The sequence below is a fragment of the Cinclus cinclus genome, chromosome 8, assembly GCF_963662255.1.
Source record: "Cinclus cinclus chromosome 8, bCinCin1.1, whole genome shotgun sequence".
NCBI classification, from domain to species: Eukaryota; Metazoa; Chordata; class Aves; order Passeriformes; family Cinclidae; genus Cinclus; species Cinclus cinclus.
This window is the reverse complement of record NC_085053.1, coordinates 5,280,387-5,301,690: the sequence shown is the minus strand read 5'-3', so window position 1 is coordinate 5,301,690 and position 21,304 is coordinate 5,280,387. Positions and strand designations below refer to the sequence as shown.

General features: G+C 44.1%; 1 protein-coding gene across 2 annotated transcripts in view; it reads right to left on the bottom strand.

Annotated features, from left to right (window-relative positions):
* PLA2G4A (phospholipase A2 group IVA) overlaps positions 1 to 21,304 on the bottom strand; it is a 61,022-nt gene that overhangs the window by 21,726 nt on the left and 17,992 nt on the right. For both annotated transcript variants that reach the window (XM_062497585.1, XM_062497586.1), the window contains exons 5-9: positions 12,737 to 12,885; positions 10,123 to 10,236; positions 7,683 to 7,720; positions 5,847 to 5,985; positions 602 to 738 (exon numbers count right to left, since the gene is read on the bottom strand). In XM_062497585.1, coding sequence (XP_062353569.1) covers positions 602 to 738; positions 5,847 to 5,985; positions 7,683 to 7,720; positions 10,123 to 10,236; positions 12,737 to 12,885 — 577 coding nt within the window. The remainder of the gene's footprint in view (positions 1 to 601; positions 739 to 5,846; positions 5,986 to 7,682; positions 7,721 to 10,122; positions 10,237 to 12,736; positions 12,886 to 21,304) is intronic.

Below are 21,304 nucleotides of genomic sequence, written 5' to 3'. Positions count from 1 at the left end.
ATGGCACTGAGTGCCACATTCAGTCTTTTTTCAAACATATCTAGGGATGGTGGTGAAGTCACCTGGACAAACCATTCCAATGTTTTATCACCCTTTCTGTAAAAAACTTTTTCATAATATCCAACCTATATTTCCCTTGATGCAGCTTAAGACTGCGTCCTCTGATTCTGTCAGTTGTTGCCTGGTAATCTTTCAGTGATTTTGAGGAGCTCTAAAAGCCCTCCCGAAGCATAGAACACACTTTGGGTTGATTGAGCCATCAGCTTCAAACCACAAGGGATTTTATTTTTGGTTTTTCACATCTCATCAGGGAAATAAAACAACACACATTAGGTGTGTTATAGAATGTGGTGTTTATATGGAAATGTGGGTGCATATGTGTGGCACCTCTTTCCATCCATTCATGCTCTCAAAGCTCCTGGAAGAGGACCTGGAGCCTGAGCTGTCCTTGCTCTTCGGAGCATGCAAAACACCTCCACCAGCAGACTTGGATGTGTAAAACGTGCTGTGAATTATAACCATAGAAATAAGTCAGCTCTTGTGACAATTCCTTCAAAACTTGCTGCAGGGAAGCTGAGGACAGCCAAGAGAAAGGCCTTACCAGGTGGATCCGGAGAGCCCAGCAATGTACGTGGCACAGTCCAGGACTCCTGATTCATAGAGTGCTTTCATGACTCCAGCAAAGCCCACCATGGCCCGGAACCCCCCTCCTGAGCCCAGCACGGCGATCACCGGCACCTGCAGGGGTAAGAGCAACACAACCACCACATCAGTGTCAAGGGACACACCTGGGAGCACCCTGTCCAACCCCTGGACATTCCAAGAAGAATTAGGATTTATCTGAAGAAGTCACCACCTGTAGCAAGATTTTTAAACAAACGTATGCTCAGAATTTCTTTAGAATGTCTGTCCTTCTTAACCACGATCCAAAATAGAGATGTTCAATTCAGTTATTAAATTAACTATTCAGTTACAGTTACAAGACCACAGAGATTCTTAAAGCAACCTAAACATCAGCCTTAATCCAATTCATGTCATTGTGACAGAGCCAAAGGCAGTAAAATTTACTAATGAGAAACAGAACAGAGACAAATAATATTTTGACTGTGAGTTTAAAAACAAGTTTTATAACAAAAACATCCAGTATTGCTACACAGCATGAAGACAGTCTCAATTTTACCACCACTTCGTGTTACCAATACTGCCAGAGGGATAATGGGAATTCACGGGGATCTGGACAACTACTCAGCCACCAAGAGAGGAGTGAGCAGAACTAGACATGTTTATTGTGGCACCAGGTTAAAATTGTGTCCACAGGGGTTTATTTCACACTTTCCTCCTTCTTACTGCCCAGCCCAGACAGCCAGGCCATTCCCCTCAACTGCACAGCTTCCCCAGGTATCTTAAAAGAAGACAAAATGAAACAAAAATCCATTTACTCCCACCATCATATGTTCTGGCCTAAGTAAAGGGCTCACCTGGCTCCCAGTTTCCAAAACCCAGGAGGATTTTCCACTGTTCAGTGGTGACAAAGGAACCACCTCTTGACTGATACTGAGCATAAAAAGAATCACACGAAGTGCAGAAAGCCCCTATCTGATCAAACTGCTAATATGTCAAACATCTCCCTGAAAGGCAATTTCAGGTGCCAATAGATGGGAATGGTGACAAGAAAAAGATCCATGTGATGACAGAGTGCAGTTCTTCCTGCAGACTCCATGCTCCAAGCCATGAAACTCCCCTGAGGACTGACTGTCACAACTGAATGCCCATGAACAATGACCAAGGCACTCAAGATGTTTCTTGAGGCTTCCACTCCCCAAAACTGCTTATTCTTGATGCAGTGGGATTATTTTGTTACCTCCTTCGTAAATGTTCAGCCTTAGTAATAGAAACCACAAGTATTCCCTGGCCCCGCATTCATCGCGCAGCTCCAGAGATAGGGATCTATCCCAAAAATGACACAGCCCAGGGAAGGGTTTGGGATATGTTTTCTTAAGCCAACACCCCAGTAATGGAGCAGCTGTTCTGAAGGAAGAGCCATGTCAGTAATCACTCCTTTAATAACATGGGGAGGCTTTGAAAGCTCCTCAGGAGCACTGCCTACTCAGCCTGAGCAGACACATCCCAACAGGATGGAGATGTCACCTGCAGGTGCAAGCCTGGAGAAGGTATGTGAGAACACTTCCAGAGCACTACTGCTCCACTCATCAGTGCACTGGCACCAGGGAAAATGGGAGTGTCCCTCAGGAGGCAGAGGAATCCGCTATGGAGATGGGCTGGCATGTCCAGGAGAGTCACCAACATCCTGACTGCAAATGGTTCCTGGTACCACAGGCACTCTGGGCAACCCAGATTCCTGCACTGGGAAGGGTGGATACAATGAGGAGAAGGTGGATTATGGAATCACAAAATCGTTCAGGTTGGTAAAGACCTCCAAGATCATCAAGTCCAAACATCAGCCCAGCACCACTACTGCCTTCATCACTAAACCTTGTCCCCAAGTGACACAACCACACTTTTTTTTTTAACACCTCCAGGGATGATGATTCCATCACTGCCCTGGGCAGCCCCTTCCAATGCTTTACAGCCCTTTCCATGAAGAAATTTTCCCTAATATCCAACCTGACCTTCTCCTGGCACGGCTCAAGGCTGTTCCCTCTCATCCTGTCCATGCTCCCTGGAGAAGAGCCTGACCCCTCTGGCTGTCCCCTCCTGTCAGAGAGTTACAGAGAACCAGAAGGACCCCCCTGAGGATGAACCTCCCCAGCACAGTCAATAAAGAAAAGTTTAAAATTATGATAAAAAGGAACTGAAGAGAAGCACCTACTGCACATTTCCGCTCATTTATTTCAATAGAAGTTGAGCTGCAGCATAAATCAAATGAGGCAGATTCAGAGTCATCTCCTGCTCTGCAGAGGAAGCAGACAGGTTCATTAAACCAGCTTTTTAGCTCTGATTCAGTCTCTGACATGTTTAAGGGCACAAACCAGTAAAAATTAAAATGAAAGACACCCATCCTGCAAGTTGCCCTGTGGGATAAATACAGCAGAGACAGGGAGGGGGGAAGGAGCTGCAGCCAGAGCACCCAGAGCCAAGAACCAAGAAACCATGTCCTGATGAAGAACAGAGAAAAGAGGATACCAAGGGCTGCACACTCTTCTACTGAACCCCAAATCCTTTGTGCAGAATCACCAGCACATGAGTTCACTCAAACCAAAACATTCTTAATCGTATCTTCCAGTAATCAGGCAAGAAGTAGCTAAACCACACTAAATCTTGTTTTGAGAATGAGTAGTGCGGATGTCTTTATCCAAATGCCCTGGAAACACAGTGCACAAAATCTGAATACCTGTGGTGGAAAAAGAATGCCATAGGGCACACAAATTATTATTAAAAAATTGTTCTGCAAAGCAAGTCACAGAGAACTGTATGCTTTCTTTAGAAGACTATGGTATTTTTAGAAAACTGCCTGAAGCAATAAAAATTAAAAAAAATAAACTGAGCAGTAACAAGAAATCTCTACCTCTGTTTCCAGAATGTTCCTCAGGATTAATTTAGGAAATTTGAAACTACTCACTTCCCCATCCAGACATGAATAATGAATTCAGAGTTATTAAAAATCTCTCAGCATCCCTGCAAAGCACAAGCAACTCATAGATGAAGCAACTTGGGTGAACTTTGAGTTTGTGACTTGTCCAAGATTAAACAAGGCCCACAGACAGCTATAACTACTCAGTGTCTCCCAGCTTCATGTTAAGACTGCAAATATCCCATCAATCCTCCTGCAATCTTCCATCTGCAGCAATAAAACTACAGTTTAATTTGAACAAAAAGGTTTTTTTCATTGCTAAGAAACAGATAATTCTGACAAGTCAACTTAGAAATACACATATGGCATACTAAAAATGGGAGGATACCTACAGTTACTGTCTGGGAAGATGCAGCTTAACTGATAAAATTTCAGTATTGGAGACAGTGAAGGACACCAAGGGAAGATGATGACACAAAGAATAAGAGATCTTAGCTATCCTTTGTAATAATTCATGCACAGATACCACCCGCATGGAACTGAGACCTGAGGCACTGAGTATCACTCCAGCTCCAAGTGGAGCTTGGCAGAATATTCAGATCCTTTCTGAGGAAGATTTCTATTCTGCTCCAGGTCACACCAATGTCACACTGACAGATTCCTACTCTGATAAGATCTGCATGAGTTAAAATTAAAATAACTGAACTGAAAATTAAGAAACCTTGAAAATGTTCACTCTCAATACACACAGTTTAATCTCAATCCAATTAAAAAAATGTACAACACTTGTTAATTCTTTCATGTTCCTCAGAAAGTTCACAGAAGAACATTCACAAAGCAAGACAGAGTTCAAAAGTACACAACAATAAAACATTTACCACCTGCTCAAAACTTCATGGAAATGTAAAAGCTATTATTTAGTGCTGGTTGCAAAACACTGTCATCTTCTTCTTATACTAAAAATGCACAAAAGGAGTCAATGCCAATGAAGGAATCAACCCAGATTAATTCAAGGATTCTGTTTAGTGCTTAACACCCTCACAGGCACAAAGTGTTCCCGTCACAATTCTGGAAGCAGCACAGGAGAGTGAATGGGCAAGGAAGGAAAAGGATGGAAAAGTTACAACAAAGTAGGTAGAGGTGTACCAAGTGGATTCTTAATTAACTCTAAATAAGGCAGTGTTTTATGGAATCACTGAAGAGCTCAGTAAGATCTGGGCCCCTTCCTCACTGAGGTATGAAACCCTGGCACAGGGTGCCCAGAGAAGCTGTGGCTGCCCCTGGATCCCTGAAGTGTCCAAGGCCAGGCTGGATGGGGCTTGGAGCAACCTGGGATAGTGGAAGATGTCCCTGCCCGTGGCAAGGGGTGGAACTGGAAGATCCTTACAGTCACTTACCACCCAAACCATTCCCTGATTCTGTGATATGACCCAAGCCACCATCAGCCCTCTGAGACCTACTGGCTTCCCTTCCTCTTGGCTTGATTCAAAGCAAGTCAAGGAAAGCTGCAGTTCCTCATGTTTCAAAGAAATAAAATTTCATAACCCTAATCCAGTAAAACTGGCTCAAGGAAAAGAAGGAAGGAAGGAAAGAAATAAACTCATTTCCAAGCTGACTCTAAATTTAAACCAGCTCATTTCCTGCCTAGTCTTTCAGAGATGAAGGTCACAAAGTACGGGATGGGTACTGGGCATGCAGGGGCACATTCTGTCTGGGTGAGTGCCCAGAGCCACTGCAGGATTCAGCAGGTATTTCACACACCCTGAGGCACTATCCAGATGGCAATCTCCCCGAAGAGCCAACATCTTAACAAAGCCTGGGATTCAAGGGAAAAATTGGAGCAGGTAGTTTAAGGGGCCAATGAATCATAGAATCCCAGAATGATCTGATTGGAAGGGACATTAAAGCTCATCCAGTGCCACCCCAAGCACACCTTCCACCAGCCCAGGCTGCTCCAAGCCCCATCCAGCCTGGCCTTGGACACTTCCAGGGATCCAGGGGCAGCCACAGCTTCTCTGGGCACCCTGTGCCAGGGCCTCACCACCCCCACAGGGAAGAATTTTTTCCTAATACCTAATCTAAATCTCTCCTTTTATAGCTTCCTCCAGTCATAAACTTTAATTTATAAATTTATAGCCAAGAAAAATTACTCTCCAGGCTAAATACTGTATGTTCATAGAGGAAAAGAATTTTTATAAACAATAATCTTCCCCCATTGAACCCTTCCACCTCACACGCCTCATTCTTTCCTCTCACAGGCAAATGAAGGATTCCAAAGGGGATGCTAATCCTGATGGGAACTCTCCAGACTTACATCACGGGAAGTGGTCAGGTTGTGGCTGCTCTCCCCTAGAAATGACTTGATGCTGTGCACCATGTTGTCTCTGCGCTGCTGCCGGAACCTCTTCTCCTCATCACACAGGGCCATGCTGAACCGCAGGTCCGTCGAGGAGCTGTTTGCAAAAGGGACAGGCTGTCACAACTCCAAACAGGATCGCACACATCACCACGGGAGATGAGCAGACACAAGCCAAAAATCCTCACCCACTCACATAGGATGAAATGAAATAGTATTTTTCATGTGACACCACCCATCAGCTCTGAGGTGATGGAAGCAAAGAATGATGCGTCTTTAAGAGACGCATTTTACATATAATTCATTAAAATCAAATAATTAAATACAGCGAGTTCTCCACTCATATTCCATTATAAATCTATGCCACAGATCATACTGGCAAGCCACAGGTAAAACTAAGCCCTTTTCTCTGTATTTTTCCCCACATGGTGGGATAAAAAAACGTTCACAAGGCTGTGTAAGGATCTCAGTGTTGTACTTAAATAAAGGTTCAACTTCAGCTGCCACTTCCCATGGACAGCAGAGAGGTACCCACTGAAAAGCACACAATGGTGAAATGGATCCATTTATGCACAGATAATAATTCCCCAGATTTTTAAAACAATTTACTATGTAATAAAATAACAGGATTAAGAAAACTGGGGAGGCAAGACTCCCTGGAAGCAATGTTCCATGAAGATATCCACAATTTGCATGGATATCAGGGAATAGCAGCAGAACTTGACAAGGTCCTTTACATTTCAAAGCCTAAGAAGAAGACACAGCCAAGCATCTTCTGTTTATTTAATGTCAGGGATATGAAATGCTTGTAATGTACAAAGTCTGACTGGTTTAGGGTGGTCTCAAGGACCACCCACAAATGCATTTTCCTAGTACAACATGATGAGCAGAAATTATCCCTGGGGGATGTTTGTCAGTCCCTGGAGTAATCAGGAAATAATTTGACTTTTACAGCACTCAGTGCTCCTATTTATAGTTACGGACAAAAAACGACTCCTTAAATTCCTTGCTCTCAGAAAATCACTTTTAGACTTGAAATGTGTTGTTCTGATTGTGCCTCAATGTGATTTTTGGTCTTTCGCCAGGATAGGTGAAGAATGAGGGAGAAAGACAGCTAGAGGGGGGGGGGGGGGAAAAGAGACAAATAATGGTAGGCATCTGCTTAGCTTTTACATGGAGAACTCCTGGCCCTAAATCATCACCTGAATCTTCCCTGTGTGGTATTTACATTTAACTGCATTTTAGGGGCAGCTTCTGTAAGAGCAGCTGAAAGTTCATGTGAGGGGCCAAGTTCCCAGAGAAGGTAAAACAGTGAGGATGTAGCTGCACCTGAGTGAGACCTGAAATTTTTTTCAGAAACAAAGCCCTTGAGAAGGAAAGGCCTTCACATAAACTAGGCTGAGAGATCTACATGGGATGCCCTCATTCCTGCAAACATTTGGCAGGGTCATACCTCTTAGTCCAGTAAGGGTGTTTAGTCAATAACAGAATTACAACATGAAAATAAACCAAAGTTGTAGTATTTCCTCATTTTTACAGTACCCGGTGTTTCTATGCTACAACAAGGAATTTTTGCCCTCTGCCTAACGTATTTTTAAGAAAATCCCAACAGGGTGGGACTCTTGGGTATCCTGTGCAGGGCCAGGAGTTGGACTTTGATGACCCATGTGGGTCCCTTCCAATTCAGGATGTGATTCCATTAACATTTTAATGAAGAGTTTTAAATAAAAAAATTCCTTTTTTTGCTGGTATATTTTCACCCTTAAGGAAAAAAAAAAAAAAAAAGATACTCACCATACTTCCAGAGACAATTCCAAAGACATTTCTGTGACCTAAAAAAGAAATATTTAAATATGGTTACAGCACTTACAGAGGGAAAACCCACAAAAACACCCGGAACATCAACTACTACTGTCAGAACTTTTTCTTTCTTTCTTTCTTTCTTTCTTTCCTCTTCACTTTTTTCTTTTTAAAGGAAGGTATTTTTGGCACATATGAATGAGATTCTTCTTGATATTTTTTTTTAAAGCACACAGTGTGATTCCAAAATACACCACTAGCACTGAACACAGTGGAAAATGTTGTTAAGTGCTGACTTTCATTCCTCAGATCCCACTGTCTTGTCTTTCTTGCACTGCTAATCCTTTTCTGACAGTGCAACTCATCTCTGTCCTGAGGGGATCTGATTCTCTTCACCCACTCATGCCTGGCAGGAGAACCAGGGGATCACATCTAAGTGCCACCTGTGTGAGGGAATCACTGCTCTGTGCTCCACAGGAGCCACCAAGTGTCTCTTCACAGACAAACATGCCTTCATTAGCAATCAGGAAGGGTGACTGCTTACAACTTACTGGCAAATCCAATAGATGTCACTGCACAAGGGCTTCACTTGCCAACCACACTGAATTCCCTGGCCACAAGCAATGTGTTGGCCTCCTCTGCCTTTCACAGAAAGGGCTGCTGGCAGGCAAGAAGTTAAAAAATTATGATTAAAGCACCAATTCCCTCTCAGGCACAATCCAGGAGTACTGGCTGTGGAACTAAGAATGGAGAGGTATTTTCACCCTCTCTCTGTGCAATAGCCTCATTGGTGCAGCCCTGGAGGGGTTACAGACTCAGATTGTCCTCTACATAAAACCAGGTTCTCCTCCTCACTTGGGGCATGTGAGCACTAGGGATGGAGCCACAACATGTCAGACTGAATGTCTGCTGGACCCTCAAACAGCAGTGAAGGATCCAGGATGCAAAGCTGCCTCTGACTCCAACATGCAGACCCAATGCTGAAATGGGAATTGCAAATGAGGCAGGGCATGAGCAAGGTAGGGGGGAAAAGAACAGACAGAGAAACAACAAAGGGAAGAACATGAATAAACAGAGTGAAGAGTCACTGATGAAGCACTTCAAAGGCAGGGAAGCAATTACATTATTCCCCACTTGATATTACTAATTTAGAAAGCACTCCTGAAACCATACAGTGATCCAATGCTTATTAAAATGTATGCACATGAAATAAATCCTTGGAGGCAAGCATTCCAACAGGGAGGTATCATGGCATTTTCTGTACCTTATACAGGCTGCCACATTTATTTCAGGAATACATGCTATGTATACATTGTCTACATCAGGCTTCACCTGACTTCTCTCCCCTTAACTATTTGCTTATAAATTTCAGGCTTTATTTGCATTTCTGCACTGTTTTTTCCCCTTTTGACTCCCCACCAAGTTTTGCTGAACACTGATGAGAAGTTCAAGCAAGGCAAGGCTTGTATTAATTGAATGAGCTTTGTGAACTGTGTTTGCAAAACGTATTCATCAGTTCTTTCTCACTGCCCACCTCATGCCTGGCAGAACCAGGATCTGCTCTCAGCCCATTCTCTGGAAGCCCAAGAGTTACTGAAACACTTAGTCAAATAAATATGCAGAAACCTTAAAAAAATGCTGTTATTTTAAAAAAGAAAAATAAAGGAGGGCATCAAGTTTTCAACTGCACTAAGGCTATGCCAAATTAAATTCTAAACCTCATACATGAAACTCTATGGTTTCCAATAAATAGCCCTTTAACCAGTTATTTGCTGTAACTATGCTTTTAAAGATGTATCACATGGAAAACAGCAGAGTGGTGACAAACCAAGATCCCTGCTCAAACAATAAACTACAGCCCAAATCAGAAATGCAGACGGTATTTATAGATTTTAATATGTGCAGAACAATTCCACCCAGATTTAACAACAGTTTCCAGTGCAGGCAGACAAGCCCTGTTCAAGTGACTCCATCTGGTTTGCACATATGTTTAAAGGGAATAATCCAATTACTGCATCATTGCATGTTAACCAGGGCTGTGTTACAACAAGCCACTTACAGAAAGTGAAACATGTAAGAATAAAAGAATTCCTTCAGCTTTCTGGAAGCCACAGGCAGCAGCAGGAGGGGCAATGAATGCACTGACCAGCAAACTCTGAGTAACCTCACAATAACTTAGGCCATGAAACTAAACTACATTGAGAGCAGAAGAAACTGCTTTAGGCAGAGAAAGTTCCAAACTAGACTTTAAAAGAGGAGTCTTCCAGCAGGTACACCAAGGCATCCAGTGGCACTGTTTTGCCTAATTCTTCCTTCAGTAGGGCTGTAAGAAGATAAAATAGTTAAGGCTTAAAAGTGCCTTTAGGCTCCGTGTTTATCTGTGTGCAACAGTGAATGCTCAGAAGACTTCTGACCAGGGCAAACTCCAACTTACATCATTGAAAGTTAACTGGACTTCCTTCTTCTCTCCCAGTTTCAGAGAAGAGATGGGAAACGTGGATGTGCCAAGGGTCTCATCCATAACATAGTTGGCATCCATGAGAGTAACCTGGAAGAGATACCTGGATATTCAGTTCTCCTGCAAGAAATCCCTTTTTAATTCCATCAAGCCTAAGCCTGAAGTAAAAAAAAAAAAAAAAAAAAAATATATATATACATATATATATATATATATATATATATATATATATGGCAAAAGAATGGGCCTGACACAACCCAGTCAATGCCCAGTGCCAACTGACATTTCTTTTAAACCAGGATAAGCACATGGACAATGAAGGTGGCACTTCAAGGAACTGAACTGCATTGAGTACATCAGGATTATTCACTATGGGATTCTTATCCCAGCACCTTTCTGGCAGCAAATCCCACCATCTTTCTAATACCTTCAAATTCTACATATAAAGCACAGTACCTTCAAATTTCCAGTCAGTAAAATTTCTCTATGGAGAAACTTGTATAGTTCTAACTGTGACAGGCCAGAAAACCATCCAGTAACTTTGCAGAGAAGATGGAACCCACATACCCCAGCCTGGACTCTACAGACCAAGATTGTTACAGCAGTGATTTGGCAAAGTGTACAGCATTCCAATTTACACAAAGCTGCTCTCTGTATCCAGCCAGACCTTCAAGTCTGTTCTTACACCCTCTATGTTGGAGCAGAGACCTTTTCAAAACGTGGGGTTATAGCCAAAGATGGATGTAGATATGGCAGAACACCATTCCATGCTTTTGCTCTGATCCATGTGGATCTATATTTAGCAGACTTTTTTCTTCCCCAGTGGCTGCTTTCCAAGTATGGTGTTCAGAAAGAATTTCAAATTATCATTTACATGGTTTTTATTAAATGAGATCTCCAAACTGATTTGACTTACGGGGTTTTTTTTCCACTTTGTGGCATTGTATCTTCTAAAATATCACATGTTCATGGCTTGGACTGTATTTTTTGCAGAAAACAAAAGGAATCAAGATATAATCACTTGAATAATCAGTGGCTACATCTGGGATCAGCCTCTTCTCAGCTATAAAGAATCTTCTTCATCCTGTGCCACAAGCAACCCTTTGAAATTATGAATTCTCTTTATTTTAGGACAGAGTTCATTATTTTAATGCTATTTACATTGCTCTGTTTCCTTGCAGAACTTTATGCCCATTCCTGCAATCTCTGAGTGCTGTCTCTTAAAACCAAAAGCAAAAACTTCTTGGTGGGATTTTGAAGAGCTGCTTACACTTCAGAAGGAAAAATGCACTTGGGATAGTTAAAATTGCAGATTAAATCTAAGGAGTTACATGGGTTGTGGAGCTTCAGAATTCACAGAGGGTTTGGGGTGGGAGGTGATTTTACATATTTCTGACACTGCACTCCACTGCAGAATCCAAAGGTTCTTGCCTACACTATCAGATCAACAATTAACCATTATTGAATGTTATCATCTACTCTTTGCAGGCAATTTTATTGCACTATCTCAGAACCAGCAACAGCCTTTAGTTATTGCAAAGATACATTTCTGCCTATAATCCATCTTGCTGTGTTTGTGACTGTAGTAATTTTATCCTTTTCGAAACCCTTGAACCAAATTTTGTCCTCAACAAACTCAAACATTCCTAGAGAAGCTGCCTAAGTGTAAGGGAGCTCAGAGCAGAGCCCAGGCTCTGCTCCAGGAGATCCAGCAATGGCACCAGAGGAACAGGCAAGGACCGATGCCCAGGGAATTACTGTGAGTTCCCTAATTCCGCAAGACTTTTTGTCTCTAGAGCAGGATGCATGGGATAGCTCTTCATGCTCCAACAAGCTGACCATGGGTGGAACGCTCAAACTGTAGAGCGCTCCCCAGGAGCATGGGGAACTTGTAGGAAGCACAACTCCCTTTCAGACCCAAGGTCTGATGATCACAAGCTCAAGGAAAACCTTCACAGGCTGCAGCCCCATCCCAGTTGGCCAATTTAGACTGAATTGTGTAAGCTTGGGTCAAAAGAGAGCAGGTGGCAGGGTCATCCTCTACAAAGAACAGAGCTCACAAAGGACCAGAGCTAACCTTATATCCTTGCCATGCCCACTCAGAAAAGACATCTAACATTCAGCTCTTGTGCACAGCCTGAAGTTTAACACACTGAGACTGAACAGTGGCTTGGCCAACAAGGCTGCACATTGAGTGGTCCCCCAGTGGGCTCCAGGCAAGGAGGACGCAGCAGAATCAGCCTTTTGCTTTGTCTCCACTGGGCAGACACTTGATTTAAGCCCTACCTATTCCTTGCCAATAAGAGTTGAATCAGGGAGGAAGCAGGGAGTACTCCACAACTGATGTAAGGAATAACAAACTACTACCCCTCAGGAGCTGTCCAAGAGATGACTCACAGCTGTATCTTGTAATGACTCTTTAGACTAATCCTTGAATAATTCAATTTATCCAACACCTCTTGCTTAGCATCACAGCTAAACCCAGGTTTAACATTTTAAATAAAGGAGTGATCTTGAGACATCAGATGCCACACACATATAAGCCGCTCTTATTTTACCCTTCATCTCCCCAGCCAGCCATGGGATTTACCTCCAGAACATTCTCCAGATTGGGGTCTAGAATGAACTTGAAAGTCTCATTCCACACAGGGTTGATGTCATTGTTGAAATGCTTGGTTCTTTTCCTGCAGTCGGGGGCAGTGGGGATGAACAGCTCCACATAGGGATCTGGAGTGTCAACTGTGGAGCAGAACACACGTCAGGCAATGGAAAACTCCAGCTTGGGCAGGAATAATTGATAAAATAGTGTGAAACCACAGATCCCTTCAAGGTCAAGGAAAGAAAGACATGCAACTCTGTAAGTTACATAAATGTAATGAAAGAAATGATACCATGATATCAACAATCTCCCCAAAAGAAACATTAGGCTTTTAGGAGGGGTGGGGAAAAGCCTTGAGCAAATAGTGGCACAGGGACTGAGTCAAGTTTATGTCAAAGTGAGTAAAAGTGGACTCAAACTGAGTCAACTGGTAAACATTTTTAAAAGCTTTTATTTCTTCCTCTCTTTCTAGCCTTTAATGGCTTTGGCTCGTGTTACAGCAGCAAGTATCCCACAAAACAAGGAAAACAAGCAGTTTGCTGGGGATTTTGGATCCTCTTTCACCTTTACTGGTTTGGGAGCGATGGAAGAAATCAGTCACAGCACTGCAGTGCTGCACACAGCATAAGAAGCACTCAGCTCTGAAACACTGCCACCATCACAGCTCTGGGGAGTCAACACAGGATCAGGACCATATGTACACAGCAGAACCCCAACTGGAAACAGAGATATGGCAACTGCAGCTGACAGGAATTACCAGGGGGAGAAAAGGAAACACTGGCAAATCCCATCGGATGTGTCTAAAAATAGCCATTCCTGAGAGCACAGAATGCAGCCCTAAAAAAGTACTTTCTAATAAGTTAAAGCATGCAGGGATTTTCTGTACAACGAGGGGGAGGAGTTTTGGTCAAATGGGGCCAGGGCTCAGATGCTTCCCAGGAGAGTAGGGGAAGTTATTTCTGTGGTTGTGGTGGATCATGAGAAGCCTCCTGCTCTGCTGTGGTAAACCACCCATGTCCTTCCAACACTGAAACATGGAATCAGAGAATATCCTGAGCTGGAAGGGATCCACAGGGATCATCCAGTCCAGCCCCTGTCCCTGCCCAGACACCCCAACAATCCCACCCTGTGCATCCCTGGGAGCGTTGCCCAAACCCTCCTGGAGCTCTGGCAGCCTCGGGGCTGTGCCCATTCCCTGGGGAGCCTGTTCAGTTCCCAACACCCTCTGGGGAAGAACCTTTCCCTGACCTCCAGCCTGATCCTGCCCTGGGAATGGCTGCAGCCATTTCCCTGGGGTCCAGGCCCTGGGCACAGGGAGCAGAGACCAGACTTGTCCCTCAGGAGGAAGTTGAATCCTCTCCTCCAAGTACATCCTCTGCTTTAGTGAAACATTATCAAACAAACCAATACTCACCACAAACAATTCCTTAAAGGCCTGTTTTGGAAAGAGATTAAATTCTATCATGAGGAGAAACAAGTCCAAACATTCCTCCTTGTACACATTTTAAGTCTAAAGATACCTTTTTTCAATAAAGGCAAATTTTCGAAACTCTGGGAGTTCAATAAGACCTTATCCATGAGATTCCTGAGGCCCAGAACCACTTCTCCCTCCTTCTGGGAGAAGAGGGAAAAGAGGAAAGCAAAGAAGTTGGGTAATTTCAAATCAAATGTATTTTGGGGAAAAAGCCCTGACCAAACAACCAAAAAAAAAAAAAAAGGCTTTCTGAGGCTGGAGAACTCAGGAAGTTTTGAATGTGTCTACAGGCAAATCCTATTCAGTGTTATCCTAATCCAACTTCTCAAGGAGTTTGCCACTGTGCTCCATACCTGTGGGGCTCAGCTAATTGCTACATTGAGGTGGTCTCAGGGCTCCTTGAGTAACAAACAAGCAGCTATTTAAAGCCAGGGATCAGTGTGGAAAGCCTTTAAACAGCAACCCGTATTATCTCCTGAGGAATTAAGTGTGATCTTGTCTCTTTGTTATGGGCAGGGGAACTGGGGCATCAAGCCCCAAGTCCTTCCCCACCAGCAGAAGCTCCAACTTGACAACTTTTCTATTAGCTCCTTTCAGCTACTACACAAAGCTCTGACACAAAGATAAGAATCAAGAGAAACAAGGCTCTTTGAAACTAAAAATCCACAAAGTGACAAGGTCTCATTTGCTAAGTCTTGATATCCAGCACAACTTTGGCAATAAACACTCAGGTTTGCTCTGCCAGGAGACAGAAGTTGCCTACAAAAACCTGGATTTTAGACAAAATCCTGATGGCTGAGCAGAGATCTGGGCAAAACATCAATGCCTTCCTCGCCACTCAGATCATGCTGTGATCAGTTCCAACTCTGTTACAAAAATCTAATTTTTCTTATCAACACAAATAACAAATGGTTTCCTATCCATATTCAAAAGTTTAAGTATAAATAACTTACAAAAGTTATTTATATTTAAAAGCCCAAGCATGTAGAAATCCCAGATCTCTGACATGCAGATCCATTACTATCTTCCTATCAGGCAAACCCTGGTAAGTGTTGAGACAGAAACTAAACCCAAGGCATGGATCAACTAAATCTGGAAATATCAGTTTTGGTAGTTCAGTATTGCCAAGTCACCTCACGCCATCTCTTTATTAGCTTTTTAACCCAAGGCAAAGATTTAACCACCTGCCCTTTCATGTTTGAAAGTTTATTTGGAGCTATTTTCAGTTAAGAAAATGAAAATCCAGTATTTTTTAACTTCCTTCTTTAGATGAAGAGAAAATACATGGGAAGACTGCTTGCTCTGATTAAGATATTGCTATAAGCGATACTAAATACTTCTTTAAGATATATTAATCAAAACCTCACTCCTTGGATGGGGACCAAAAACTACCAGCAACCTGGCAAATAATATAGAAGTATTCACTTAATGTATTTCACAACATTTAAGTTATCAAATGCACATTAAACAGCCAGCATGCACTCTCAGCATGGGTGTTTTTATTCCTTCCTGGGCTTCTGCTAAATGATTTGCCAGCTAATGTTAAAAAAACTAAGCTGAAAACACAACTAAAAACAGCTTGATCACCACTGTTATCACAGCACTCCAGAAGGGTTTGGGTTGGGGGGACCTTACAGCCCATCCAGTGCCACCCCCTGCCACAGGCAGGGACACCTTCCACCAGCCCAGGCTGTTCCAAGCCCCATCCAGCCTGGCCTTGGACACTCCCAGGGATCCAGGGACAGCCACAGCTTCTCTGGGCACCCTGTGCCAAGGGAAGGATTTCTCCCCAACACCCCACCTAACCCTGCCTTCTGGCAGTGGGAAGCCATTCCCCATTGTCCTATCCCTCCAGGCCTTTGTCACAAGTCCCTCTCCAGCTCTCCTGGAGCCCCTTTAGGCACTGGAAAACTGACATCTATATTTTGATTTTAAAAGGAAGAATTGTTATGGTGTATGGGTCAAAAGCTGATGTTCAGTCATGACAAGAGAACTGTCTATGTCTGAGAATTATCTCTATCTGGACCTGATGACCCTAGAAGTCTTTTCCAGCCTTAAGGATTTTATATAGGGGCAGTACTGTTGGGGAACTGGTCTTTTGTTGCAGCAGCTGCCTGAGATACCAACCACCGTGTCCTCAGCAGCAGTCACCCGGGGGAATTTACACTCGTTCCCAGGACATTTCTGAGGAAAGCAGAGTTTCTGTGCAGCTCCGTCCTGCTCGGGCTGTTCCTTACGCAAGCGCTGCCACTCCATCCCCGTTTCTCAGAAACAAGGCAGCCTGAACCAACAATTAAGGACAACTGTCTCAAACCCCACCTGCACACCAAAAAAAACACAATTAAGGCTTTCAGCACTGATGCCAAGGAGGGTCCCGTAATTAGCAGCTTGGAGGCAGATGAAGTCTCAGGTAATTAACAAAATGTCGGTGATAACTCAGATTTACAAACCCCCCCCACCTAAAGCTCCAGGGGCTGAAGACACACATCCAAAAACAAGAGCAGAGTCAGCATCCCCATTGCTGTTTTAAAACTGATGCCTTAGGAATGGCTGAGAAGTAGAAAGTAAGGATTCTCTGACTTTTCCCCATTTGATTTATCTCCTGGTTAAGTCATGGCTATAGGATTCTCCCTTTAAATTACATTATGAATCACCAAGTGAAACACACAGTGGACAGTAATTAGGGTCAAACATTTTCACAATGAAAAATGAGTAATGCTTTAAGCAATCTGGCTATTAGGGAAACCTGTAAAATTTTCTGCAATGACTGGAAACCATTTGATCTTATGTTATTAGTCTGGTGAGATGGCTGTCATCAGGCCTCCATATTATTATGATTAGTATTTCAGATATATGATTTATATTTCAGTCATTCCAATTTTAATTACTTCTACAGCATAATTGCCATAAAGAAACTATAGAAGGCCTGCTCAAGTACAATACTGAGATGGATATATATCTATCTCAAAAATAAAAAGTGGTAATAAGCCTTAATTTATCCACCATTAAATGCAATTCCATTTATAAAAACTTACTAGGTCCCAAATGACCATTTTGTGTATTTCCCACCATTTTTTGGTTTGGTGCACCACAGTACAACCTGTTTAGCACATGCAGCTGAGCAGCCTGGTAGAGGTCAAGCCAATAATGGGAATTGCTGGATGACCTCTCTTTCCTCAAAGGGGAAGGAAGCTAAATAACAACAGCATTTCTATTCAAACTGTGAATTTTATGGAGCCTGACAGTAGCATGGAAATATGAGTTGGTGTCTCCGCCGTGGTCAGGAGAAAAAGTAATGAATTTTAAATATATGGGTTTTCCCGGTTTCATATGATTCTTCAGTTTTTTAAAAACTGAATTCTTAAAAACTGTACTTATCAATAACTGATGCTCCAACCATGGAACAGATAGATACCTGAGATGCTCTAGAACAAATCCATAGTCTAGCAGTAAAGCAGATGCCAGAAGCCCACAGCAACCAAAAAACCTCAGGAGTACTCACTGCTGCTTGTGTTTAAGGCACCACAGGGAATGCCAGGGCTGGTGGCTTTGGAGATTTTGCAAAAAGGTGATGCAGTGCCAGATTTTGTGAGCGGAAGGTGACTCCAAGGCAGCTCTGAAGCAGCAACTACGCTTTGAGAAATCCTGGGATTAGGTAACACCTTCATTAAAAATGATTTGTGCCTTTTATGGCAGTGCTTTTCATCTCTGGCATTACTTCAGTGGGGGAAAGAACCAGCTCCCAGCACAGGCACTGCACTATCACCCAGTTCACTGGTGCAGGACACCATTACTTCCACTGATCCAGCCTTGAAAGGGGAAAAAAAACCCTAAACAAGTCAGCTTTTGGTCAAACCACATTTGTAGAAGTGCTAAGAGCAAAGAAACACTTCCTTCTCTAGGTTATCTGTATAAGCCCCTTTGCAGACACACACTGAAAAGTGACTGAAGCATTAAACAAAATAACATTTTTCTAGTAGCATGCCAGACTCTAAGGGGTTTAGGATTTTTAATTAATTTAAATACCTAGTTTTCACTTTTAAACCAGTGAAATATCTCACTCCATGCATTGTTTTTGCACAACCTTGTTTTTGGTACCAGGGGGCCACAGAGGTGTGTCTTCTGTGAGAAGCTGCTGGAAACTTCCACCATGTCTGGCAGAGCCAATTCCTGATGGCTCTGCAGATGGACATGCTGCTGGCCAAAATTGGGCCAATTAGAGGTTGGTAACACATCTGTGATAACACATTTAAGGAGAAAATCAAAACAAAGTAGAACACAGCTTTTTTTCCTAGCCAGAGAAGAGGAGGAGGTGAGAACATCTGAGGGAAACAACCTGGGAACATCAAGGTCAGTGGAGAAGAAGGGCAGGAGGTGCTCCAGGTGCTGGAGCTCAAATTCCTCTGCAGGCTGTGGTGAGACCATGGTGGAGGAGCTGTGCCCCCACAGCCAGAGGGGATCCACGGGGGATGCAGAGATCCCCCCGCAGCCCCCCGGGGATCCACGGGGGATGCAGAGATCCCCCCGCAGCCCCCCGGGGATCCATAGGGATGCAGAGATCCCCCCGCAGCCCATGGGAATCCATAGGGATGCAGAGATCCCCCCGCAGCCCTTGGAAAGGTGCCCATGCCAGAGCAGGTGGATGCCTGGAGGAGGCTGTGATCCAGTGGGAGACCCAGTGGAGAGAGGGACCCTGCTCCCAGGCTGGAGCAGCCTGTCCTTGGAGGACTGCAGCCCATGGAAAGAGAGCCCCAGGTCCCAGCAGTTTTGGGAGGGCTGTGTGCCTGTGTAGGGACTCAGCTGTGGCAGGTGAGGTTTGGCTGCTGCTCATGAGAGTGGAGCCATGCTGGAGGAGTTCATGGAGAGCTGTGTCCCGTGGGAGGGAGGGACCCCAAGGTGCAGCAGGGGAAGGACTCGTCTCCTGAGCAGTGGAAGAAAATCTTGCTGATGAACTGACCCAAACCCCCACACCCTGTCCCCTGTGCTGTAGGTGGGAGGGAGGGGATGGGGCAAGAAAAGGTGTTTTAAAGGCTTATTTTACTTCTCATTATCCTCCTCTGATTCTGTTAGCAATAAATTCACTTTGTACTTCTAAGCCAAGTCTGTAAACACTTGGAGTGTTTACTCCCAGTTCTTATCTCAACTCATGAACCCTTCATTAAATTTTTCCTTTCTCTGCCCACCTGTGGCAGGTGAGGGTGAGCGTGTGACTTTGGTGGGTGCCTGGCATTTGGCCACTGTCAAACCACAACATTCCACAACCAAAGACATGAGCAGGACAGGAGGAGGCCTGGCACAGCTCTGACTGTGGGTCCAAGGAAATGCCAGACCTGGACAGAGTAATTCAGTCTGCACTAAGTACAGGCATATCATCACATTCCTGCTGAATTACTCCAAACCCACAGTATGATGTTTAGTCCACATTTATGTTATCTGATGGAGTATAGATTGTTCCCAGTCTGGTATAAACTCTGCCAGATTTAGTCTAAATTTAGACTGGCAGCATTTTCTGAATTGGCAGAACAAATTTATACTGGGTCTGTGTTTGGTATCAGGAGGCTTTAGAGGTTTGGGGACTCTCCCAGCAGCCCCAGAGCTTGATTTCCCATATTGCTGAAGTACAGCCTCAGGGCCTGCAAGGGAGAAGAATCTCTTCCCTTGACTTTTTTATTCAGACAACTGTCAGGAACACTTCCAAAACCCAGCCCTGAGCATGCATTCCCTGGATTTCAACTGCTCTGGAATACTCTTGGCTGGGTGCTTTTATAAAGCCTGTCACTAAAAACCATCCTCCACAGAAGTGTTCCTTCCTGTGGTGGTAAATGTGAGGAAGGCTGATCATTTTCTCCTTTTCAGAACACATGCAGTCAGAAATATATAAATGAACATTGTTGAGTTGTAAGAGCTTTTCTTTGGTCCAGTCTGTGGGACAGCTGGGATCCTACAGAAGACAAGGCAGTACCCAGATGATGAATCACAGAATGGGTGAGGTTGGAAAAGATCTCCCAAGACCATTAAGCTCAACTGTCAGCCCAGCATCACCACCGTGTTCACCACAAAACCTTGGCCCAGGGGCCACGTGCACATCATTTCTGAACACCTCCAGGGATGTGGACTCCACCACTGCCTGGGCAGCCCCTGACCATGCCTGAGCACCCTTTCCAGGAAGAAATGCCTCCCGATGTCCAACCTGAGCCTCCCCTGGCACAGCTTGAGGCTGGTTCCTCTCATCCTGTCCCTGTTCCCTGGGAGCAAAGCCCGACCCCTGTTCCGGAGTTGTGCAGAGCCAGAAGGCCCCCCTGAACCTCCTCTTCTCCAGAGTGAGCCCCTTTCTCAGCTCCCTCAGCCATTTCTGGGACTCCAAACCCTTCCCCAGCTCCATTCCTTTCCTTAGTTCCAGCCTCTCAGTATCTTTCTTGTCGTGAAGGGCCCCAGTTTAGATGCTTCAGCTCATGCTTTTACAATAACATTTTCAAAATGGAGAAGAGAGGGAGAGGGAGAATTCCTCTGCCAGCCTGGATGGGCCTGGCACATCCCTTTTTCCTGCCTGGAGCTGCCTCCAAACACTTGAATAGCAAAGTGTTAGACTGAGATGTGCAGTAGACATCTTGAGCAGTTGTTAGCAGCACTGTTCATTTAAGATTTTTTTCTTTTATCCATCTTTTATGGATCCGTATTTCAGCCACATGGAGATTTGCACATGCAGCTTGTAGGATGTGGAGGATTGCCCAACTCTGACCTACCTTTCCCAGGCAGTTAGGCTAGAGAAGGGGAGCAGTTTAGCTTGTACTCCCCTTGCAAAAATCAGGACCTGCTCCAGGGCCTTGCAGGAAGAGCCTTATCTGATGGCAGTCTGACAGGTAAGCGCACTGTAACTAATTCAGGGTGCAGGACTGGCCGGCTGTAGTCCAGAGAACAGCTGCATGAGTCCTGAATGAGCTGCAGTAACACAAGCCATAATACAAGAAGGCAAATCTCCAGTTCCTTCCTTTCAGCTAGGCCAGGTTTAAAACCCTGCTCACACCTGCCTGGACTGCTGTGACTTGGGTTTAACCAAGCCAGCTTCAACTCCAGGAGCTCTGGCT